General features: G+C 44.2%; 2 protein-coding genes across 2 annotated transcripts in view; one reads left to right on the top strand and one right to left on the bottom strand.

Annotated features, from left to right (window-relative positions):
- Window positions 1–20,660, top strand: part of LOC138361457 (centromere-associated protein E-like) — a 32,084-nt gene extending 11,424 nt beyond the window's left edge. Inside the window, exons 4-9 of the mRNA XM_069320791.1 lie at window positions 1,731–2,078; window positions 6,112–6,459; window positions 10,503–10,850; window positions 14,998–15,345; window positions 19,321–19,668; window positions 20,419–20,660. Of these exons, the coding sequence (XP_069176892.1) occupies window positions 1,731–2,078; window positions 6,112–6,459; window positions 10,503–10,850; window positions 14,998–15,345; window positions 19,321–19,668; window positions 20,419–20,660 (1,982 nt within the window). The remainder of the gene's footprint in view (window positions 1–1,730; window positions 2,079–6,111; window positions 6,460–10,502; window positions 10,851–14,997; window positions 15,346–19,320; window positions 19,669–20,418) is intronic.
- Window positions 20,661–21,004: 344 nt separating this feature from the next.
- The window catches only part of LOC138361466 (F-box DNA helicase 1-like), a 54,443-nt gene continuing 48,200 nt past the window's right edge, over window positions 21,005–27,247 (bottom strand). Inside the window, exons 11-15 of the mRNA XM_069320797.1 lie at window positions 25,235–25,341; window positions 24,405–25,047; window positions 24,108–24,205; window positions 22,907–23,021; window positions 21,005–21,028 (exon numbers count right to left, since the gene is read on the bottom strand). Of these exons, the coding sequence (XP_069176898.1) occupies window positions 21,005–21,028; window positions 22,907–23,021; window positions 24,108–24,205; window positions 24,405–25,047; window positions 25,235–25,341 (987 nt within the window). The remainder of the gene's footprint in view (window positions 21,029–22,906; window positions 23,022–24,107; window positions 24,206–24,404; window positions 25,048–25,234; window positions 25,342–27,247) is intronic.

Here is a 27,247-nt window from a genome sequence, read left to right on the forward strand (position 1 = left end):
AGTAAATGAAATGCATTAGGAAGTGGTGTGGTGGAGGCTGACTCCATACACAGTTTCAAATGTAGATGGGATAGAGCCCAGTAGGCTCAAGAATCTGTACATCAGTTGATTGACGGTTGAGAGGCGGGAACAAAGAGCCAGAGCTCAACCCCCATAAGCACAATTAGGTGAGTACACACACACACACACACAAGCAAGCACGCAAGAAAGCAAGCACTCAAGCAAGCACGCACCCACGCATGCACTCACGCACGCACTCATGAACGCAGACAAACACACACACACACACACACACACACACACACACACACACACACACACACACACACACACACACACACACACACACACACACACACACACACACACACACACACACACACACACACACACACACACACACACACACACACACACACACACACACACACACACACACACACACACACACACACACACACACACACACACACACACACACACACACACACACACACACACACACACACACACACACACACACACACACACACACACACACACACACACACACACACACACACACACACACACACACACACACACACACACACACACACACACACACACACACACACAACGCGAACAAGGGACACGTTCCTTGGACGCGAACAAGGGGACACAGGTGGAAACTGAGTACCCACATGAGCCACAGAGACGTTAGAAGGAACTTTTTCAGTGTCAGGTTAGTTAACGGATGGAATGCATTAGGCAGTGATGTGGTGGAGGCTGACTCCATACACAGTTTTAAATGTAGATATGATAGAGCCCACTAGGCTCAGGAATCTGTACACCAGTTGATTGACAGTTGAGAGGCGGGACCAAAGAGCCAAAGCTCAACCCCCGCAAGCACAAATAGGTGAGTACAAATAGGTAAGTACACACACACACACAGGAGGTATCACAGGAAAAGTAAAATAAACACAAATAAGTCATAAATGAAAATCAAACACTCTAACATTGGAAAAATTATTGAAATGGAAATAATTTTATTTTTCTTTTACAGAATTCTTCAAAATTTTCATGATCATTTAATCATGGTGGTGGTTCTGGACCTAGACGACCGGGGGAAGACCATCATTGGAAACCAGGGACCTATGGCGCTTTAAGACAATCAGATTGGCTAAAACGCGGGTCCTCCTTTTTGTTCTGTTAATAGCACCCTGCTGTTCCTGAGAGAGAAACAAACATTATTCTAATCTTACAGTAAACAATAATTATGTAAGTCTCGATTAAAAAAATCTTGCCCAAACGTTCATGACTGTTTTTTAAGTGTACTAAGTAAGATAAGTGTCTTGCTTCACTATCATAAAACAAGTCTTATATGTGGCATTTTGGGAGAAGCCGGAGTACAGTACTGTATACGTCTATTGGTTGGAGGGGGGGGGGGAGGTTGCTGCGATACAACCCCATGTAATTCCAGAGAAGACGGGCACGTATACAACCCTTACAGTCACAATTATATTTTATATAATTATAAAGCAAGTGTGTGAGGATGGGTGGAGCGGACATGCAATACAGGACCAGTGTGAGATGTGGGAGGGCAAGACACAGTCCAGAAGGCAAGTGTGAGACATGGGAGGAACAGCAATCACTTTCGGAATCAACACAGCAAATTTACTGTTTTACCGAAATCCAGCTATAAAAACATCCTGAAGATCATGGCAGAGACCATTATCAATTGCCTACAGATGATGAAGAACGCCTCACAACAACTGACTCAAGAAATCACTTGTGTAATAATGGACAAGATCCTGCAGCAGACCTCAGTTACACAAGAAACAGAATGAGACAAGACAGAGTACAAGAGGACAAACAACGCGACATGGACATACAGACAACCAACAACAGTCGGGTAGTCAAGACACCAGACCATAAAAATCCACAAAAACAACTGCAAGAAGTAGTGGCAACTCAAGATCAACGGAATCATTCAACACAAGAGACAGACAATAAACTTAAGTCAGTGAACCATCACTTGGCCAAGTCCCAAGTCCAAACTGGATTGGTAACTGACAAATTTAAAAAACTCTTCACAAGTCAGCGTCTTTCCTTGTGTAGCTTCTGGGGTTCAATGGCCCCTCAGCCCGCCGGTTAGTCGTATGGTCAAAAAAGGCTTTTGGACGCGGCTGCTCGCAGCCTGACGTATGAATCCGGTAATTCTTGGAGGTGTTTGTCAAGGAGGTGTGTTTGTGTAGCGGGAGTGTGTGTCAACTTTTAAGCGGTCCCAATAATTAAGATGACTTATAGAGCGCATTCTGAAGTAGAGTTGAAGTAGAACTTCTGGTTGCAATTCTTTTAACCATGTCGTAGCTCAGTCGATTAGGGCAGCGTCTGGGATGCTCTCGGACGTAGGTTCGAACCCTCGTTACGGCCCATATGTATTTGTTCATTTGATGCATCACCCTATTGCCATTTCTGTGTGTAATGAAGTAAGGGCAAAGAGGTAGAACGGCCTATTGACAGAGCTCGAGTGCATGGGGTAATTGCGTAAAATCATGGTTTGTGTCTCGGAGAGGCTGCAGGGTCCAAGTAAAGTCAGAAGAACTTCTGGATGCAATTCTTTTAACCTTGTTGTAACTCAGTCGATTAAGGCAGTGTATGGGATGCTCTCGGACATAGGTTCGAACCCTCGTCACTGCCTTTGTGGATTTGTTCATGCAGGAAATTCTGTAGTTAGTTGGAGACTCTCAAACGGGTGTTCAACTTTACAAACAGAAATGCTAGCCATTCAAAATGCTTTGGAACATACTCTTGCTGAACACAGACAACATGTTATCATACATACAGATTCGAGAACTGCCACTGAAACCTTCCAACAAGAACACATACGTGATAACATCCATCTGACCACAAACGTCATAGCATTGATGCAAAGATTCAAAGGTCAAGGCCGTCGGGTACTTACCAACTTCCATATCAGAAATATGGAAGACGGCGAATGTGGTCCCAATTTACGAAAAGGGCGACAGACAAGAGGCACTGAACTACAGGCCAGTGTCCTTGACTTGTATACCATGCAAGGTGATGGAGAAGATCGTGAGAAAAAACCTGGTAACACATCTAGAGAGAAGGGACTTCGTGACAAATCGCCAACATGGGTTCAGGGAGGGTAAATCTTGCCTTACAGGCTTGATAGAATTCTACGATCAGGTGACACAGATTAAGCAAGAAAGAGAGGGCTGGGCGGACTGCATTTTCTTGGATTGTCGGAAAGCCTTTGACACAGTACCGCATAAGAGGCTGGTACATAAGCTGGAGAGACAGGCAGGTGTAGCTGGTAAGGTGCTCCAGTGGATAAGGGAGTATCTAAGCAATATGAAGCAGAGAGTTACGGTGAGGGGTGAGACCTCCGATTGGCGTGAAGTCACCAGTGGAGTCCCACAGGGCTCTGTACTCGGTCCTATCTTGTTTCTGATATATGTAAATGATCTCCTGGAGGGTATCGATTCATTTCTCTCAATGTTTGCGGACGATGCTAAAATTATGAGTAGGATTAAAACAGAAGAGGACTGTTTGAGGCTTCAAGAAGACCTAGACAAGCTGAAGGAATGGTCGAACAAATGGTTGTTAGAGTTTAACCCAACCAAATGTAATGTAATGAAGATAGGTGTAGGGAGCAGGAGGCCAGATACAAGGTATCATCTGGGAGAGGAAATTCTTCAGGAGTCAAAGAAGGAAAAAGACTTGGGGGTTGATAACACGCCAGACCTGTCTCCTGCAGCACATATCAAGCGCATAACATCAGCGGCATATGCCAGGCTGGCCAACATACGAACGGCATTCAGAAACTTGTGTAAAGAATCATTCAGAACTTTGTATACCACATATGTCAGGCCAATCCTGGAGTATGCAGCCCCAGCATGGAGTCCATATCTAGTCAAGGATAAGACTAAACTGGAAAAGGTTCTGAGGTTTGCCACCAGACTAGTACCCGAGCTGAGAGGTATGAGCTACGAGGAGACACTACGGGAATTAAACCTCACTTCGCTGGAAGACAGAAGAGTTAGGGGGGGACATGATCACCACATTCAAGATTCTGAAGGGAATTGATAGGGTAGATAAAGACAGTCTATTTAACACAAAGGGAACACGCACAAGGGGACACAGGTGGAAACTGAGTGCCCAAATGAGCCACAGAGATATTAGAAAGAACTTTTTTAGTGTCAGAGTGGTTGACAAATGGAATGCATTAGGGGGTGATGTGGTGGAGGATGACTCCATACACAGTTTTAAGTGTAGATATGACAGAGCCCGATAGGCTCAGGAATCTGTACACCTGTTGATTGACGGTTGAGAGGCGGGACCAAAGAGCCAGAGCTTAACCCCGCAAACACAACTAGGTGAGTACACAGGTGGAAGCCGAGTACCCAAATGAGCCACAGAGACATTAGAAAGAACGTTTTCAGAATCAGAGTAGTTAGTAAATGAAATGCATTAGGAAGTGGTGTGGTGGAGGCTGACTCCATACACAGTTTCAAATGTAGATGGGATAGAGCCCAGTAGGCTCAAGAATCTGTACATCAGTTGATTGACGGTTGAGAGGCGGGAACAAAGAGCCAGAGCTCAACCCCCATAAGCACAATTAGGTGAGTACACACACACACACACACAAGCAAGCACGCAAGAAAGCAAGCACTCAAGCAAGCACGCACCCACGCATGCACTCACGCACGCACTCATGAACGCAGACAAACACACACACACACACACACACACACACACACACACACACACACACACACACACACACACACACACACACACACACACACACACACACACACACCACACACACACACACACACACACACACACACACACACACACACACACACACACACACACACACACACACACACACACACACACACACACACACACCACACACACACACACACACACACACACACACACACACACACACACACACACACACACACACACACACACACACACAACGCGAACAAGGGACACGTTCCTTGGACGCGAACAAGGGGACACAGGTGGAAACTGAGTACCCACATGAGCCACAGAGACGTTAGAAGGAACTTTTTCAGTGTCAGGTTAGTTAACGGATGGAATGCATTAGGCAGTGATGTGGTGGAGGCTGACTCCATACACAGTTTTAAATGTAGATATGATAGAGCCCACTAGGCTCAGGAATCTGTACACCAGTTGATTGACAGTTGAGAGGCGGGACCAAAGAGCCAAAGCTCAACCCCCGCAAGCACAAATAGGTGAGTACAAATAGGTAAGTACACACACACACACAGGAGGTATCACAGGAAAAGTAAAATAAACACAAATAAGTCATAAATGAAAATCAAACACTCTAACATTGGAAAAATTATTGAAATGGAAATAATTTTATTTTTCTTTTACAGAATTCTTCAAAATTTTCATGATCATTTAATCATGGTGGTGGTTCTGGACCTAGACGACCGGGGGAAGACCATCATTGGAAACCAGGGACCTATGGCGCTTTAAGACAATCAGATTGGCTAAAACGCGGGTCCTCCTTTTTGTTCTGTTAATAGCACCCTGCTGTTCCTGAGAGAGAAACAAACATTATTCTAATCTTACAGTAAACAATAATTATGTAAGTCTCGATTAAAAAAATCTTGCCCAAACGTTCATGACTGTTTTTTAAGTGTACTAAGTAAGATAAGTGTCTTGCTTCACTATCATAAAACAAGTCTTATATGTGGCATTTTGGGAGAAGCCGGAGTACAGTACTGTATACGTCTATTGATTGGAGGGGGGGGGGGAGGTTGCTGCGATACAACCCCATGTAATTCCAGAGAAGACGGGCACGTATACAACCCTTACAGTCACAATTATATTTTATATAATTATAAAGCAAGTGTGTGAGGATGGGTGGAGCGGACATGCAATACAGGACCAGTGTGAGATGTGGGAGGGCAAGACACAGTCCAGAAGGCAAGTGTGAGACATGGGAGGAACAGCAATCACTTTCGGAATCAACACAGCAAATTTACTGTTTTACCGAAATCCAGCTATAAAAACATCCTGAAGATCATGGCAGAGACCATTATCAATTGCCTACAGATGATGAAGAACGCCTCACAACAACTGACTCAAGAAATCACTTGTGTAATAATGGACAAGATCCTGCAGCAGACCTCAGTTACACAAGAAACAGAATGAGACAAGACAGAGTACAAGAGGACAAACAACGCGACATGGACATACAGACAACCAACAACAGTCGGGTAGTCAAGACACCAGACCATAAAAATCCACAAAAACAACTGCAAGAAGTAGTGGCAACTCAAGATCAACGGAATCATTCAACACAAGAGACAGACAATAAACTTAAGTCAGTGAACCATCACTTGGCCAAGTCCCAAGTCCAAACTGGATTGGTAACTGACAAATTTAAAAAACTCTTCACAAGTCAGCGTCTTTCCTTGTGTAGCTTCTGGGGTTCAATGGCCCCTCAGCCCGCCGGTTAGTCGTATGGTCAAAAAAGGCTTTTGGACGCGGCTGCTCGCAGCCTGACGTATGAATCCGGTAATTCTTGGAGGTGTTTGTCAAGGAGGTGTGTTTGTGTAGCGGGAGTGTGTGTCAACTTTTAAGCGGTCCCAATAATTAAGATGACTTATAGAGCGCATTCTGAAGTAGAGTTGAAGTAGAACTTCTGGTTGCAATTCTTTTAACCATGTCGTAGCTCAGTCGATTAGGGCAGCGTCTGGGATGCTCTCGGACGTAGGTTCGAACCCTCGTTACGGCCCATATGTATTTGTTCATTTGATGCATCACCCTATTGCCATTTCTGTGTGTAATGAAGTAAGGGCAAAGAGGTAGAACGGCCTATTGACAGAGCTCGAGTGCATGGGGTAATTGCGTAAAATCATGGTTTGTGTCTCGGAGAGGCTGCAGGGTCCAAGTAAAGTCAGAAGAACTTCTGGATGCAATTCTTTTAACCTTGTTGTAACTCAGTCGATTAAGGCAGTGTATGGGATGCTCTCGGACATAGGTTCGAACCCTCGTCACTGCCTTTGTGGATTTGTTCATGCAGGAAATTCTGTAGTTAGTTGGAGACTCTCAAACGGGTGTTCAACTTTACAAACAGAAATGCTAGCCATTCAAAATGCTTTGGAACATACTCTTGCTGAACACAGACAACATGTTATCATACATACAGATTCGAGAACTGCCACTGAAACCTTCCAACAAGAACACATACGTGATAACATCCATCTGACCACAAACGTCATAGCATTGATGCAAAGATTCAAAGGTCAAGGCCGTCGGGTACTTACCAACTTCCATATCAGAAATATGGAAGACGGCGAATGTGGTCCCAATTTACGAAAAGGGCGACAGACAAGAGGCACTGAACTACAGGCCAGTGTCCTTGACTTGTATACCATGCAAGGTGATGGAGAAGATCGTGAGAAAAAACCTGGTAACACATCTAGAGAGAAGGGACTTCGTGACAAATCGCCAACATGGGTTCAGGGAGGGTAAATCTTGCCTTACAGGCTTGATAGAATTCTACGATCAGGTGACACAGATTAAGCAAGAAAGAGAGGGCTGGGCGGACTGCATTTTCTTGGATTGTCGGAAAGCCTTTGACACAGTACCGCATAAGAGGCTGGTACATAAGCTGGAGAGACAGGCAGGTGTAGCTGGTAAGGTGCTCCAGTGGATAAGGGAGTATCTAAGCAATATGAAGCAGAGAGTTACGGTGAGGGGTGAGACCTCCGATTGGCGTGAAGTCACCAGTGGAGTCCCACAGGGCTCTGTACTCGGTCCTATCTTGTTTCTGATATATGTAAATGATCTCCTGGAGGGTATCGATTCATTTCTCTCAATGTTTGCGGACGATGCTAAAATTATGAGTAGGATTAAAACAGAAGAGGACTGTTTGAGGCTTCAAGAAGACCTAGACAAGCTGAAGGAATGGTCGAACAAATGGTTGTTAGAGTTTAACCCAACCAAATGTAATGTAATGAAGATAGGTGTAGGGAGCAGGAGGCCAGATACAAGGTATCATCTGGGAGAGGAAATTCTTCAGGAGTCAAAGAAGGAAAAAGACTTGGGGGTTGATAACACGCCAGACCTGTCTCCTGCAGCACATATCAAGCGCATAACATCAGCGGCATATGCCAGGCTGGCCAACATACGAACGGCATTCAGAAACTTGTGTAAAGAATCATTCAGAACTTTGTATACCACATATGTCAGGCCAATCCTGGAGTATGCAGCCCCAGCATGGAGTCCATATCTAGTCAAGGATAAGACTAAACTGGAAAAGGTTCTGAGGTTTGCCACCAGACTAGTACCCGAGCTGAGAGGTATGAGCTACGAGGAGACACTACGGGAATTAAACCTCACTTCGCTGGAAGACAGAAGAGTTAGGGGGGACATGATCACCACATTCAAGATTCTGAAGGGAATTGATAGGGTAGATAAAGACAGTCTATTTAACACAAAGGGAACACGCACAAGGGGACACAGGTGGAAACTGAGTGCCCAAATGAGCCACAGAGATATTAGAAAGAACTTTTTTAGTGTCAGAGTGGTTGACAAATGGAATGCATTAGGGGGTGATGTGGTGGAGGATGACTCCATACACAGTTTTAAGTGTAGATATGACAGAGCCCGATAGGCTCAGGAATCTGTACACCTGTTGATTGACGGTTGAGAGGCGGGACCAAAGAGCCAGAGCTTAACCCCGCAAACACAACTAGGTGAGTACACAGGTGGAAGCCGAGTACCCAAATGAGCCACAGAGACATTAGAAAGAACGTTTTCAGAATCAGAGTAGTTAGTAAATGAAATGCATTAGGAAGTGGTGTGGTGGAGGCTGACTCCATACACAGTTTCAAATGTAGATGGGATAGAGCCCAGTAGGCTCAAGAATCTGTACATCAGTTGATTGACGGTTGAGAGGCGGGAACAAAGAGCCAGAGCTCAACCCCCATAAGCACAATTAGGTGAGTACACACACACACACACACAAGCAAGCACGCAAGAAAGCAAGCACTCAAGCAAGCACGCACCCACGCATGCACTCACGCACGCACTCATGAACGCAGACAAACACACACACACACACACACACACACACACACACACACACACACACACACACACACACACACACACACACACACACACACACACACACACACACACACACACACACACACACACACACACACACACACACACACACACACACACACACACACACACACACACACACACACACACACACACACACACACACACACACACACACACACACACACACACACACACACACACACACACACACACACACACACACACACACACACACACAACGCGAACAAGGGACACGTTCCTTGGACGCGAACAAGGGGACACAGGTGGAAACTGAGTACCCACATGAGCCACAGAGACGTTAGAAGGAACTTTTTCAGTGTCAGGTTAGTTAACGGATGGAATGCATTAGGCAGTGATGTGGTGGAGGCTGACTCCATACACAGTTTTAAATGTAGATATGATAGAGCCCACTAGGCTCAGGAATCTGTACACCAGTTGATTGACAGTTGAGAGGCGGGACCAAAGAGCCAAAGCTCAACCCCCGCAAGCACAAATAGGTGAGTACAAATAGGTAAGTACACACACACACACACACACACACAGGAGGTATCACAGGAAAAGTAAAATAAACACAAATAAGTCATAAATGAAAATCAAACACTCTAACATTGGAAAAATTATTGAAATGGAAATAATTTTATTTTTCTTTTACAGAATTCTTCAAAATTTTCATGATCATTTAATCATGGTGGTGGTTCTGGACCTAGACGACCGGGGGAAGACCATCATTGGAAACCAGGGACCTATGGCGCTTTAAGACAATCAGATTGGCTAAAACGCGGGTCCTCCTTTTTGTTCTGTTAATAGCACCCTGCTGTTCCTGAGAGAGAAACAAACATTATTCTAATCTTACAGTAAACAATAATTATGTAAGTCTCGATTAAAAAAATCTTGCCCAAACGTTCATGACTGTTTTTTAAGTGTACTAAGTAAGATAAGTGTCTTGCTTCACTATCATAAAACAAGTCTTATATGTGGCATTTTGGGAGAAGCCGGAGTACAGTACTGTATACGTCTATTGGTTGGAGGGGGGGGGGGGAGGTTGCTGCGATACAACCCCATGTAATTCCAGAGAAGACGGGCACGTATACAACCCTTACAGTCACAATTATATTTTATATAATTATAAAGCAAGTGTGTGAGGATGGGTGGAGCGGACATGCAATACAGGACCAGTGTGAGATGTGGGAGGGCAAGACACAGTCCAGAAGGCAAGTGTGAGACATGGGAGGAACAGCAATCACTTTCGGAATCAACACAGCAAATTTACTGTTTTACCGAAATCCAGCTATAAAAACATCCTGAAGATCATGGCAGAGACCATTATCAATTGCCTACAGATGATGAAGAACGCCTCACAACAACTGACTCAAGAAATCACTTGTGTAATAATGGACAAGATCCTGCAGCAGACCTCAGTTACACAAGAAACAGAATGAGACAAGACAGAGTACAAGAGGACAAACAACGCGACATGGACATACAGACAACCAACAACAGTCGGGTAGTCAAGACACCAGACCATAAAAATCCACAAAAACAACTGCAAGAAGTAGTGGCAACTCAAGATCAACGGAATCATTCAACACAAGAGACAGACAATAAACTTAAGTCAGTGAACCATCACTTGGCCAAGTCCCAAGTCCAAACTGGATTGGTAACTGACAAATTTAAAAAACTCTTCACAAGTCAGCGTCTTTCCTTGTGTAGCTTCTGGGGTTCAATGGCCCCTCAGCCCGCCGGTTAGTCGTATGGTCAAAAAAGGCTTTTGGACGCGGCTGCTCGCAGCCTGACGTATGAATCCGGTAATTCTTGGAGGTGTTTGTCAAGGAGGTGTGTTTGTGTAGCGGGAGTGTGTGTCAACTTTTAAGCGGTCCCAATAATTAAGATGACTTATAGAGCGCATTCTGAAGTAGAGTTGAAGTAGAACTTCTGGTTGCAATTCTTTTAACCATGTCGTAGCTCAGTCGATTAGGGCAGCGTCTGGGATGCTCTCGGACGTAGGTTCGAACCCTCGTTACGGCCCATATGTATTTGTTCATTTGATGCATCACCCTATTGCCATTTCTGTGTGTAATGAAGTAAGGGCAAAGAGGTAGAACGGCCTATTGACAGAGCTCGAGTGCATGGGGTAATTGCGTAAAATCATGGTTTGTGTCTCGGAGAGGCTGCAGGGTCCAAGTAAAGTCAGAAGAACTTCTGGATGCAATTCTTTTAACCTTGTTGTAACTCAGTCGATTAAGGCAGTGTATGGGATGCTCTCGGACATAGGTTCGAACCCTCGTCACTGCCTTTGTGGATTTGTTCATGCAGGAAATTCTGTAGTTAGTTGGAGACTCTCAAACGGGTGTTCAACTTTACAAACAGAAATGCTAGCCATTCAAAATGCTTTGGAACATACTCTTGCTGAACACAGACAACATGTTATCATACATACAGATTCGAGAACTGCCACTGAAACCTTCCAACAAGAACACATACGTGATAACATCCATCTGACCACAAACGTCATAGCATTGATGCAAAGATTCAAAGGTCAAGGCCGTCGGGTACTTACCAACTTCCATATCAGAAATATGGAAGACGGCGAATGTGGTCCCAATTTACGAAAAGGGCGACAGACAAGAGGCACTGAACTACAGGCCAGTGTCCTTGACTTGTATACCATGCAAGGTGATGGAGAAGATCGTGAGAAAAAACCTGGTAACACATCTAGAGAGAAGGGACTTCGTGACAAATCGCCAACATGGGTTCAGGGAGGGTAAATCTTGCCTTACAGGCTTGATAGAATTCTACGATCAGGTGACACAGATTAAGCAAGAAAGAGAGGGCTGGGCGGACTGCATTTTCTTGGATTGTCGGAAAGCCTTTGACACAGTACCGCATAAGAGGCTGGTACATAAGCTGGAGAGACAGGCAGGTGTAGCTGGTAAGGTGCTCCAGTGGATAAGGGAGTATCTAAGCAATATGAAGCAGAGAGTTACGGTGAGGGGTGAGACCTCCGATTGGCGTGAAGTCACCAGTGGAGTCCCACAGGGCTCTGTACTCGGTCCTATCTTGTTTCTGATATATGTAAATGATCTCCTGGAGGGTATCGATTCATTTCTCTCAATGTTTGCGGACGATGCTAAAATTATGAGTAGGATTAAAACAGAAGAGGACTGTTTGAGGCTTCAAGAAGACCTAGACAAGCTGAAGGAATGGTCGAACAAATGGTTGTTAGAGTTTAACCCAACCAAATGTAATGTAATGAAGATAGGTGTAGGGAGCAGGAGGCCAGATACAAGGTATCATCTGGGAGAGGAAATTCTTCAGGAGTCAAAGAAGGAAAAAGACTTGGGGGTTGATAACACGCCAGACCTGTCTCCTGCAGCACATATCAAGCGCATAACATCAGCGGCATATGCCAGGCTGGCCAACATACGAACGGCATTCAGAAACTTGTGTAAAGAATCATTCAGAACTTTGTATACCACATATGTCAGGCCAATCCTGGAGTATGCAGCCCCAGCATGGAGTCCATATCTAGTCAAGGATAAGACTAAACTGGAAAAGGTTCTGAGGTTTGCCACCAGACTAGTACCCGAGCTGAGAGGTATGAGCTACGAGGAGACACTACGGGAATTAAACCTCACTTCGCTGGAAGACAGAAGAGTTAGGGGGGACATGATCACCACATTCAAGATTCTGAAGGGAATTGATAGGGTAGATAAAGACAGTCTATTTAACACAAAGGGAACACGCACAAGGGGACACAGGTGGAAACTGAGTGCCCAAATGAGCCACAGAGATATTAGAAAGAACTTTTTTAGTGTCAGAGTGGTTGACAAATGGAATGCATTAGGGGGTGATGTGGTGGAGGATGACTCCATACACAGTTTTAAGTGTAGATATGACAGAGCCCGATAGGCTCAGGAATCTGTACACCTGTTGATTGACGGTTGAGAGGCGGGACCAAAGAGCCAGAGCTTAACCCCGCAAACACAACTAGGTGAGTACACAGGTGGAAGCCGAGTACCCAAATGAGCCACAGAGACATTAGAAAGAACGTTTTCAGAATCAGAGTAGTTAGTAAATGAAATGCATTAGGAAGTGGTGTGGTGGAGGCTGACTCCATACACAGTTTCAAATGTAGATGGGATAGAGCCCAGTAGGCTCAAGAATCTGTACATCAGTTGATTGACGGTTGAGAGGCGGGAACAAAGAGCCAGAGCTCAACCCCCATAAGCACAATTAGGTGAGTACACACACACACACACACAAGCAAGCACGCAAGAAAGCAAGCACTCAAGCAAGCACGCACCCACGCATGCACTCACGCACGCACTCATGAACGCAGACAAACACACACACACACACACACACACACACACACACACACACACACACACACACACACACACACACACACACACACACACACACACACACACACACACACACACACACACACACACACACACACACACACACACACACACACACACACACACACACACACACACACACACACACACACACACACACACACACACACACACACACACACACACACACACACACACACACACACACACACACACACACACACACACACACACACACACACACACACACACACACACACACACACACACACACACACACACACACACACACACACACACACACACACACACACACACACACACACACACACACACACACACACAACGCGAACAAGGGACACGTTCCTTGGACGCGAACAAGGGGACACAGGTGGAAACTGAGTACCCACATGAGCCACAGAGACGTTAGAAGGAACTTTTTCAGTGTCAGGTTAGTTAACGGATGGAATGCATTAGGCAGTGATGTGGTGGAGGCTGACTCCATACACAGTTTTAAATGTAGATATGATAGAGCCCACTAGGCTCAGGAATCTGTACACCAGTTGATTGACAGTTGAGAGGCGGGACCAAAGAGCCAAAGCTCAACCCCCGCAAGCACAAATAGGTGAGTACAAATAGGTAAGTACACACACACACACACACACACACACAGGAGGTATCACAGGAAAAGTAAAATAAACACAAATAAGTCATAAATGAAAATCAAACACTCTAACATTGGAAAAATTATTGAAATGGAAATAATTTTATTTTTCTTTTACAGAATTCTTCAAAATTTTCATGATCATTTAATCATGGTGGTGGTTCTGGACCTAGACGACCGGGGGAAGACCATCATTGGAAACCAGGGACCTATGGCGCTTTAAGACAATCAGATTGGCTAAAACGCGGGTCCTCCTTTTTGTTCTGTTAATAGCACCCTGCTGTTCCTGAGAGAGAAACAAACATTATTCTAATCTTACAGTAAACAATAATTATGTAAGTCTCGATTAAAAAAATCTTGCCCAAACGTTCATGACTGTTTTTTAAGTGTACTAAGTAAGATAAGTGTCTTGCTTCACTATCATAAAACAAGTCTTATATGTGGCATTTTGGGAGAAGCCGGAGTACAGTACTGTATACGTCTATTGGTTGGAGGGGGGGGGGAGGTTGCTGCGATACAACCCCATGTAATTCCAGAGAAGACGGGCACGTATACAACCCTTACAGTCACAATTATATTTTATATAATTATAAAGCAAGTGTGTGAGGATGGGTGGAGCGGACATGCAATACAGGACCAGTGTGAGATGTGGGAGGGCAAGACACAGTCCAGAAGGCAAGTGTGAGACATGGGAGGAACAGCAATCACTTTCGGAATCAACACAGCAAATTTACTGTTTTACCGAAATCCAGCTATAAAAACATCCTGAAGATCATGGCAGAGACCATTATCAATTGCCTACAGATGATGAAGAACGCCTCACAACAACTGACTCAAGAAATCACTTGTGTAATAATGGACAAGATCCTGCAGCAGACCTCAGTTACACAAGAAACAGAATGAGACAAGACAGAGTACAAGAGGACAAACAACGCGACATGGACATACAGACAACCAACAACAGTCGGGTAGTCAAGACACCAGACCATAAAAATCCACAAAAACAACTGCAAGAAGTAGTGGCAACTCAAGATCAACGGAATCATTCAACACAAGAGACAGACAATAAACTTAAGTCAGTGAACCATCACTTGGCCAAGTCCCAAGTCCAAACTGGATTGGTAACTGACAAATTTAAAAAACTCTTCACAAGTCAGCGTCTTTCCTTGTGTAGCTTCTGGGGTTCAATGGCCCCTCAGCCCGCCGGTTAGTCGTATGGTCAAAAAAGGCTTTTGGACGCGGCTGCTCGCAGCCTGACGTATGAATCCGGTAATTCTTGGAGGTGTTTGTCAAGGAGGTGTGTTTGTGTAGCGGGAGTGTGTGTCAACTTTTAAGCGGTCCCAATAATTAAGATGACTTATAGAGCGCATTCTGAAGTAGAGTTGAAGTAGAACTTCTGGTTGCAATTCTTTTAACCATGTCGTAGCTCAGTCGATTAGGGCAGCGTCTGGGATGCTCTCGGACGTAGGTTCGAACCCTCGTTACGGCCCATATGTATTTGTTCATTTGATGCATCACCCTATTGCCATTTCTGTGTGTAATGAAGTAAGGGCAAAGAGGTAGAACGGCCTATTGACAGAGCTCGAGTGCATGGGGTAATTGCGTAAAATCATGGTTTGTGTCTCGGAGAGGCTGCAGGGTCCAAGTAAAGTCAGAAGAACTTCTGGATGCAATTCTTTTAACCTTGTTGTAACTCAGTCGATTAAGGCAGTGTATGGGATGCTCTCGGACATAGGTTCGAACCCTCGTCACTGCCTTTGTGGATTTGTTCATGCAGGAAATTCTGTAGTTAGTTGGAGACTCTCAAACGGGTGTTCAACTTTACAAACAGAAATGCTAGCCATTCAAAATGCTTTGGAACATACTCTTGCTGAACACAGACAACATGTTATCATACATACAGATTCGAGAACTGCCACTGAAACCTTCCAACAAGAACACATACGTGATAACATCCATCTGACCACAAACGTCATAGCATTGATGCAAAGATTCAAAGGTCAAGGCCGTCGGGTACTTACCAACTTCCATATCAGAAATATGGAAGACGGCGAATGTGGTCCCAATTTACGAAAAGGGCGACAGACAAGAGGCACTGAACTACAGGCCAGTATCCTTGACTTGTATACCATGCAAGGTGATGGAGAAGATCGTGAGAAAAAACCTGGTAACACATCTAGAGAGAAGGGACTTCGTGACAAATCGCCAACATGGGTTCAGGGAGGGTAAATCTTGCCTTACAGGCTTGATAGAATTCTACGATCAGGTGACACAGATTAAGCAAGAAAGAGAGGGCTGGGCGGACTGCATTTTCTTGGATTGTCGGAAAGCCTTTGACACAGTACCGCATAAGAGGCTGGTACATAAGCTGGAGAGACAGGCAGGTGTAGCTGGTAAGGTGCTCCAGTGGATAAGGGAGTATCTAAGCAATATGAAGCAGAGAGTTACGGTGAGGGGTGAGACCTCCGATTGGCGTGAAGTCACCAGTGGAGTCCCACAGGGCTCTGTACTCGGTCCTATCTTGTTTCTGATATATGTAAATGATCTCCTGGAGGGTATCGATTCATTTCTCTCAATGTTTGCGGACGATGCTAAAATTATGAGTAGGATTAAAACAGAAGAGGACTGTTTGAGGCTTCAAGAAGACCTAGACAAGCTGAAGGAATGGTCGAACAAATGGTTGTTAGAGTTTAACCCAACCAAATGTAATGTAATGAAGATAGGTGTAGGGAGCAGGAGGCCAGATACAAGGTATCATCTGGGAGAGGAAATTCTTCAGGAGTCAAAGAAGGAAAAAGACTTGGGGGTTGATAACACGCCAGACCTGTCTCCTGCAGCACATATCAAGCGCATAACATCAGCGGCATATGCCAGGCTGGCCAACATACGAACGGCATTCAGAAACTTGTGTAAAGAATCATTCAGAACTTTGTATACCACATATGTCAGGCCAATCCTGGAGTATGCAGCCCCAGCATGGAGTCCATATCTAGTCAAGGATAAGACTAAACTGGAAAAGGTTCTGAGGTTTGCCACCAGACTAGTACCCGAGCTGAGAGGTATGAGCTACGAGGAGACACTACGGGAATTAAACCTCACTTCGCTGGAAGACAGAAGAGTTAGGGGGGACATGATCACCACATTCAAGATTCTGAAGGGAATTGATAGGGTAGATAAAGACAGTCTATTTAACACAAAGGGAACACGCACAAGGGGACACAGGTGGAAACTGAGTGCCCAAATGAGCCACAGAGATATTAGAAAGAACTTTTTTAGTGTCAGAGTGGTTGACAAATGGAATGCATTAGGGGGTGATGTGGTGGAGGATGACTCCATACACAGTTTTAAGTGTAGATATGACAGAGCCCGATAGGCTCAGGAATCTGTACACCTGTTGATTGACGGTTGAGAGGCGGGACCAAAGAGCCAGAGCTTAACCCCGCAAACACAACTAGGTGAGTACACAGGTGGAAGCCGAGTACCCAAATGAGCCACAGAGACATTAGAAAGAACGTTTTCAGAATCAGAGTAGTTAGTAAATGAAATGCATTAGGAAGTGGTGTGGTGGAGGCTGACTCCATACACAGTTTCAAATGTAGATGGGATAGAGCCCAGTAGGCTCAAGAATCTGTACATCAGTTGATTGACGGTTGAGAGGCGGGAACAAAGAGCCAGAGCTCAACCCCCATAAGCACAATTAGGTGAGTACACACACACACACACACAAGCAAGCACGCAAGAAAGCAAGCACTCAAGCAAGCACGCACCCACGCATGCACTCACGCACGCACTCATGAACGCAGACAAACACACACACACACACACACACACACACACACACACACACACACACACACACACACACACACACACACACACACACACACACACACACACACACACACACACACACACACACACACACACACACACACACACACACACACACACACACACACACACACACACACACACACACACACACACACACACACACACAACGCGAACAAGGGACACGTTCCTTGGACGCGAACAAAGGGACACAGGTGGAAACTGAGTACCCACATGAGCCACAGAGACGTTAGAAGGAACTTTTTCAGTGTCAGGTTAGTTAACGGATGGAATGCATTAGGCAGTGATGTGGTGGAGGCTGACTCCATACACAGTTTTAAATGTAGATATGATAGAGCCCACTAGGCTCAGGAATCTGTACACCAGTTGATTGACAGTTGAGAGGCGGGACCAAAGAGCCAAAGCTCAACCCCCGCAAGCACAAATAGGTGAGTACAAATAGGTAAGTACACACACACACACACACACACACACAGGAGGTATCACAGGAAAAGTAAAATAAACACAAATAAGTCATAAATGAAAATCAAAACCTCTAACATTGGAAAAATTATTGAAATGGAAATAATTTTATTTTTCTTTTACAGAATTCTTCAAAATTTTCATGGGCATTCAATCATGGTGGTGGTTCTGGACCTAGACGACCGGGGGAAGACCATCATTGGAAACCAGGGACCTATGGCGCTTTAAGACAATCAGATTGGCTAAAACGCGGGTCCTCCTTTTTGTTCTGTTAATAGCACCCTGCTGTTCCTGAGAGAGAAACAAACATTATTCTAATCTTACAGTAAACAATAATTATGTAAGTCTCGATTTAAAAAATCTTGCCCAAACGTTCATGACTGTTTTTTAAGTGTACTAAGTAAGATAAGTGTCTTGCTTCACTATCATAAAACACAAGTCTTATATGTGGCATTTTGGGAGAAGCCGGAGTACAGTACTGTATACGTCTGGTGGTTGGAAGGGGGGGGGGAGGTTGCTGCGATACAACCCCCATGTAATTCCAGAGAAGACGGGCGCGTATACAACCCTTACAGTCACAATTATATTTTATATAATTATAAAGCAAGTGTGTGAGGATGGGTGGAGCGGACATGCAATACAGGACCAGTGTGAGATGTGGGAGGGCAAGACACAGTCCAGAAGGCAAGTGTGAGACATGGGAGGAACAGCAATCACTTTCGGAATCAACACAGCAAATTTACTGTTTTACCGAAATCCAGCTATAAAAACATCCTGAAGATCATGGCAGAGACCATTATCAATTGCCTACAGATGATGAAGAACGCCTCACAACAACAGACTCAAGAAATCACTTGTGTAATAATGGACAAGATCCTGCAGCAGACCTCAGTTACACAAGAAACAGAATGAGACAAAACAGAGTACAAGAGGACAAACAACGCGACATGGACATACAGACAACCAACAACAGTCGGGTAGTCAAGACACCAGACCATAAAAATCCACAAAAACAACTGCAAGAAGTAGTGGCAACTGAAGATCAACGGAATCATTCAACACAAGAGACAGACAATAAACTTAAGTCAGTGAACCATCACTTGGCCAAGTCCCAAGTCCAAACTGGATTGGTAACTGACAAATTTAAAAAACTCTTCACAAGTCAGCGTCTTTCCTTGTGTAGCTTCTGGGGTTTAATGGCCCCTCAGCCCGCCGGTTAGTCGTATGGTCAAAAAAGGCTTTTGGACGCGGCTGCTCGCAGCCTGACGTATGAATCCGGTAATTCTTGGAGGTGTTTGTCAAGGAGGTGTGTTTGTGTAGCGGGAGTGTGTGTCAACTTTTAAGCGGTCCCAATAATTAAGATGACTTATAGAGCGCATTCTGAAGTAGAGTTGAAGTAGAACTTCTGGTTGCAATTCTTTTAACCATGTCGTAGCTCAGTCGATTAGGGCAGCGTCTGGGATGCTCTCGGACGTAGGTTCGAACCCTCGTTACGGCCCATATGTATTTGTTCATTTGATGCATCACCCTATTGCCATTTCTGTGTGTAATGAAGTAAGGGCGAAGAGGTAGAACGGCCTATTGACAGAGCTCGAGTGCATGGGGTAATTGCGTAAAATCATGGTTTGTGTCTCGGAGAGGCTGCAGGGTCCAAGTAAAGTCAGAAGAACTTCTGGATGCAATTCTTTTAACCTTGTTGTAACTCAGTCGATTAAGGCAGTGTATGGGATGCTCTCGGACATAGGTTCGAACCCTCGTCACTGCCTTTGTGGATTTGTTCATGCAGGAAATTCTGTAGTTAGTTGGAGACTCTCAAACGGGTGTTCAACTTTACAAACAGAATGCTAGCCATTCAAAATGCTTTGGAACATACTCTTGCTGAACACAGACAACATGTTATCATACATACAGATTCGAGAACTGCCACTGAAACCTTCCAACAAGAACACATACGTGATAACATCCATCTGACCACAAACGTCATAGCATTAATGCAAAGATTCAAAGGTCAAGGCCGTCGGGTACTTATCAACTTGGTTCCAAGTCATGTGGGATTAATAGGGAAGGATATTGTACACAAAGTTTCAGAACTTGCAACTAAGAGAAGAAATATAGACATTTACATTTCACAGAGTCCATCACGATTTAAGTGAGTACAGTTAATTTAAATAGAGTAATGCAGAAGATGTACAGTGACCACAACAAAGCAGCAGCAACATCAGGATCTGCGGTTTTGTGCAAGAATTCAACTAACTACGAACCACTTATTTTGATAAAAGGAAGCCTTTTATCAAAATACACAAAACATAAGTACACTTATATAGCATCAAGCTTCGATACCCATGTGCATAGGAAATAGGCATACAGGTTCCAGAAGTTGGGAGGAAATGTCAGCACTGTGGAGAAATGCCCGACACACACCACTGAAACATTATCTAACACAGTGCAGTCACAAACCCAATATGATAACTATGATTCAACAGAGCAGAAGAAGTTGTCAAACACATGCAGCATATTCATACTGAAACGAACATACAAGTCATAAATACTCATACTCTGCCTATATAAAAGAGAGACAAAAACAAGTAACACATAGTGGGCCAGCCAGAGGCTTAAGGCCTATGCCAGAATAACACTGAAACAAATAAAAATAAAAATGTGTTAGTCTACTGTACTTTGAAGAGTAGGTGTTAGTTTATTGAGCTTTGAAGGGCAGGTGTAAGTCTACCGAGCTTTGCAGGGTAGGTGTTAGTCTACTGTGCTTTGAAAGTCAGGTGTTAGTCTACTGTGCTTTGAAGGTCAGATGTTCGTCTACCGAGCTTTGAAGGTCAGGTATTAGTCTACTGTGCTTTGCAGGGCAGGTATTAGTCAACTGTGCTTTGCAGGGCAAGTGTTAGTCTACTGTGCTTTGAAGGTCATGTGATATTATACTATGCTTTGAAGGTCAGGTCTTAGTCTACTGTGCTTTGAAGGTCAGGTGCTAGTCTACTGTGCTTTGAAGGTCAGGTGCTAGTCTACTGTGCTTTGAAGGTCAGGTGCTAGTGTACTGTGCTCTGAAGGTCAGGTGCTAGTGTACTGTGCTCTGAAGGTCAGGTGCTAGTCTACTGTGCTCTGAAGGTCAGGTGCCAGTCTACTGTGCTTTGAAGGTCAGGTGCTAGGGTGCTGTGCTCTGAAGGTCAGGTGCTAGTCTACTGTGCTTTGAAGGTGAGGTATTAGTGTACTGTGCTTTGAAGGTCAGGTATTAGTGTACTGTGCTCTGAAGGTCAGGAGTTAGTATACTGTGCTTTGAAGGTCAGGTGTTAGTCTACTGTGCTTTGATGGTCAGGTGTTAATGTACTGTGCTCTGAAGGTCAGGTATTAGTCTACTGTGCTTTGAAGGGCAATTGTAAATCTACGGTGCTTTGCAGGTCAGATGCAAGTCTACTGTGCTTTAAGGTCAGGTGTTAGTCTTCTAAGCTTAGAAGATCAGGTGTTAATCTTATAAACCTTGAAGGTCAGAAGTGAGCCAACTGTGCTTTCAAGGACAAGTGTTTGTCTACTAAACTTTGAGGGTCAAGTGAGAGAAAACTGTACTCTGAAGGGCTGGTGTTAATCTACTGTGCTTTGAATTGCAGGCATTAGTATATTTAGCTCTGAAGGTCACGTATTAGTGTATTGAACTTTGAAGGTAACTTATTAATCTATTGATCTTTGAAAGTCAGGTATTAGTCTACTATGCTTTGAAAGTAAGTTGTTAGTCTATTGTGTTTTAATTGTTGTCTTAGTCTTCTCTGCTTAGCAAGTACGGTTTTGGCTACTAAGATTTGAAGATCATGTGTTAGTCTACTAATCTTTTGAAGTTAGGTGTCAGTCTACTAATCTTTTGAAGTTAGGTGTTAGTCTACTAAACTTTTGAAGTTAGGTGTTAGTCTACAAATCTTTTGAAGTTAGGTGTTAGTCTACAAAGCTTTCAAGGTCAGGGATTACTCTACTCTGATTTGAGGGTCTGGCGTTAATCTAATAATTTTTTAAGTTTCGATGTGAATCTGAGATTTCAAAGGTCAGGTAATAGTCAACACAGTTTTTAAGGTCAGGTCTTAATCTTCTGATTTTGAAGGTTGTTTATTAGTCTACTGAGCTTTGAAGGTCTGGTATTAGTTTACTGAGCTTTGAAGGTCAGGCACTAGTTTACTTTGCTTTGAAGGTCAGGTATTAGTTTACTGAACTTTGACGGTCATTTAGTAGTGTAATGTGCTTTGAAGATAAGGTGTTTGTCTACTAATCTTTGAAAGATCATGAGTTAGGCACCAAAGCTTTGAACAATAGATTTCAGTCTACTGAGCTTTTTAGGTCAGGAAATAGTCAACTGAGCTTTAAATGTCTGCTATTAGTCTGCAGACCTTTGTAACAAAATAATTACCCATCTCAATGCGTTCTCGTTGTAGAGGGTTGATTCGTGCTGCTTCCCAGTGATCAACCTTAAGCGGGAGGCTCGAGCAAAGATTTGCATTTCAGCACCTTCTATTCCAGTGATTCTGAAACATAATATTATTCATGAAGAAAAATATATGAATTTCAATAGAAGAATAAAGGTAATTAAAACAATAATATTAATGCTTTGTTAGTTGATGCACCGCTAACAACTCACACACCATTAACAACTCAGAGCACCACCAACAACTCACAGCCTCACTAACTCACAGTACAACTAACAACTTGATGCCCAAGTAACAACTCACAACACAACTTACAAATCACAGCACCTCTAAAAACTTGATCCCCACTAACAACTCATAACACCGCAAATAGCTCACAGCACCAATAACAACTCACAGCACAACTAACAACTCACAGCACCGCTAACAACTTGATGCACCACTAACAACTTGATGCACCACTAACAACTTAATGCACATTTAAGAACTTTAATGTTCCACTGACAACTTGATGCACCACTAACAAATTGATGCACCACTAATAACTCACAGCACCACTAACAACTTGATGCAGCACTAACAACTCACAGCACCACCTAACAACTTGATGCACCACTAACAACGTTATGTACAATTAACAACATAATGCCCCACTAACAACTCAAAACACCACTATCAACTCACAACATTACTTAAAACTCACTGCACCACTAACATCTCACAGCACCACTAACAACTCACAGCACCACTAACAACTCACAGCACCACTAACAACTCACAGCACCTCTAACATCTCACAGCACCACTAACAACTCACAGCACCACTAACAACTCACAGCACCACTAACATCTCACAGCACCACTAACAACTCACAGCACCACTAACAACTCACAGCACCACTAACAACTCACAGCACCACTAACAACTCACAGCATCACTAACATCTCACAGCACTAGTAACAACTCCCAGCACCACTAACAACTCACACCACCACTAACAACTCACAGCACCACTAACAACTCACAGCACCACTAACAACTCACAGCACCACTAACATCTCACAGCACTAGTAACAACTCACAGCACCACTAACAACTCACAGCACCACTAACAACTCACAACACCACTAACATCTCACAGCACCACTAACAACTCACAGCACCACTAACAAATTGTTTCTCACCTGGTGAGGCTTGTGACTACTGCGTTTGTTGCACACCCGTCGCACATATATCCTCCGGGAAACCGGTAACCTTTATCAGATATGTAGTATGACAGTGCCTAAAAATTATATACAAAATTAAGTATATTCAAGATTATGTGACATCTTTCTCCTATATAAGAAATATAATATGTCATGTATCATTACTATTTTCAAGTCCGGCAATTATATATTACACAAAATTACCACTTAATATATATAATACCTTTGAACAAAAATCATGACAAGAGTTTATTAAAAAAGTGATTGCGAGGGTACCTTAATTATGAGCGGGGAGGGCGAGGGGGTGACGGGGGCGTGGCACCACAGACACACAACGCTCTCCTGGACGCTCTTCCTCGCTATTAACACGTCCAGCTCGTCATGGGCGGAAAGGAGGGCATAGAGAACCGCATTGTTGATGGTTAAGAACTTCTTGGCTCGTGTCGAGGACACATACGCCTGCCTCAACATTTCATCATTATATGCATATAAGTCTTGTAAGTTGAATAATGGGTTAATAATGCCATCTGTCAATATAACCCAGTCCCATTCAAGTCCTTTGGCCATGTGAACGGTACTGAAGCATATATCTGCCTCGGATGCCTCTGTGTTGCACCTCTGAGTAAGCAGAGTCACGTGATAGGGTGTCCTACTCCCACTGTAATGGAACATATTAATTTTGGAAAGTAGCTCCCGGTCTTCACACGTTTTAGCAAAGTTCGTAAGGTCGGCTATGGTTTCGAATTTGGCCACTAATGGATTCTGAATATTTGCTGATTCTCTTGTGGCAAGACCCTCCTGAATTTGATTTAAATTAAATATGTCCATAACATCGTCATATCCATACTTACTCAATCCACCAGCAAATGTCATGGATGCTGCAATGTACTCTTTATCCTCACATATCTTCGTGGCTATTCTATAAAGTTCCGTATTTGTCATAGCTATATAAGCCCTTTTGAGTTTTGAGCTTGGGTCAAAAAGTTTAGGATCTGGAGCATGGACAAATGAGTCTTTTTTTTCTTGCTCCGACGACAGTCCGGTGGGGAACCAATAGGCGAGCCTCCAGAGCACATTGTGCTACATATGACACCTCCGGTCCGAACCTGAAGGACTGGCTGAGGGAAAACTTGTGAGTGGCTGTCACCTTATCCAGGGCGCTGACTGTCCCTCCGAAGAAGCGCAGCTGTTGGCAAGAGTCTCCCACAAACACCTGAAACATAAACAACAACACAATTCAATGACAACTGTCACCAGATGAAAATCTGCGCACAATAGATATATATGAAATATCACCCAGTACCAAGTAAATGAAGGGTGACGGAGTATAGGGCAGATGACAGCCAGCACCGCGTCATAGAAGGGTGATGGAGTATAGGGTAGATGACAGCCAGCACCACATCATAGAAGGGTGATGGAGTATAGGGTAGATGACAGCCAGCACCACATCATAGAAGGGTGATGGAGTATAGGGTAGATGACAGCTAGCACCACATCATAGAAGGGTGATGGAATATAGGGTAGATGACAGCCAGCTCCACGACAAGGAAGGGTGACGGAGTATAGGGTAGAATACAACCAGCACCCGTTAAGGAAGGGTGATAGAGTATTGGGTGGATTAGAGCAAACACCACATAAAGGAAGGGTTACGTATTTTAGGGTAGATAATAGTCTGCACCACTTCAAGAAAGGGTGACGGTGTATAGGGTAGTTGACAGTCAGCACCACATAAAGGAAAGGTGACAGAGTATATGGTAGATGACAGGAAGCACCGCCTAAAGGAAGGGTGATAGAGAATAGGGTAGTTGGCAGCCGACACTAAGGCAAGGAAGGGTCATGGAGAATAGGGTATATGACAGCCAGCACCACATCATGGAAGGGTGACGGAGTAAAGAGTAGATGACAGCCAACACCACGTCATGCAAAGGTGATGGAGTGTAGGGTAAATGACAGTCAGCACAGCGTAAACGAAGGGTGACAGAGTGTATGGTAGTCGACAGCCAGCACCACGACATGGAAGGGTGATGGATTATAAAGTAGATGACAGACAGCTCCACTTCAAGGAAGGGTGACGGAGTATAGGGAAGATGAGATCCTACACCACATAAAGGAAGGGTTATGAAGAATAGGGTAGATTGACAGTCAGCACCACTTCAAGGAAGGGTGATAGCTTACATGGTAGATGACATCCAGCACCGGTTAAAGGAAGGATGACGGTGAAAAGGTTAGATGACAGCCGGCACCACATCAAGGAAAGGTGACAGAGCATATGTTAAATGACAGGAGCTCCACGTAAAGGAAGGGTGCCGGAGAACAGGGGAGATGATTACCAACACCACGTCAAGGAAGAGTGGCAGAGTATAGGGTAGATGACAGCATGCACCACAGAAAGGAAGGGTGATGGAGTATAGGGTAGATGTCAGCCAAAACCATGTAAAGGAATAATGATGGAGTATAGGGTAAATGATAGCTACCACAACGTAAAGGAAGGGTAACGGAGTATAAGGTACATGACAGCCAACACCACGTAAACGAAGGGTGACTAAGTGTAAGGTTGACGACAGCCTGCAACATGTCAAGGAAGGGTGGCGGATTATAGGATAGATGACAGGCAGCACCACGTCAAGAAAGGGCAACGGAGCATAGGGTAAATGTCAGCCAGCACCACGTTATGGAAGTTTAAAGGAGTATAGGGTAGAAGACTGCCATCGCCACGTCAAGGAAGGGTGACGGTGTGTAGGATAGGTGACAGCCAGCACCATGTTGGAAGGGTGACGGAATATAATGTTGATGACAGCAAGCACCACGTCAAGGAAGGGTAATGGAGTATAGCATAGATGACAGTTAGCAATACGTCAAGGAAGGGTGACGGAGTACAGGGTAGATGACAGTCAGCACCACCAAATAAAAGGGTTAAGGAGTATACAGTAGATGACATCCAGCACACCATAAAAGAAGGGTGACGTAAAGAAGTAAAGAAAGTAGATGATTGCCAGCACCCCGTCAACGTTGGGTGACGGAGTATAGAGTAGATGACAGCCAACATCACAGAATTTAATAGTGGTGAAGTATAGAGTAGATGACAGCCAGCACCATGTAAAGGATGGGCGACTGATTAT

Source organism: Procambarus clarkii, chromosome 8 (genome assembly GCF_040958095.1).
Source record: "Procambarus clarkii isolate CNS0578487 chromosome 8, FALCON_Pclarkii_2.0, whole genome shotgun sequence".
Taxonomy (NCBI): domain Eukaryota; kingdom Metazoa; phylum Arthropoda; class Malacostraca; order Decapoda; family Cambaridae; genus Procambarus; species Procambarus clarkii.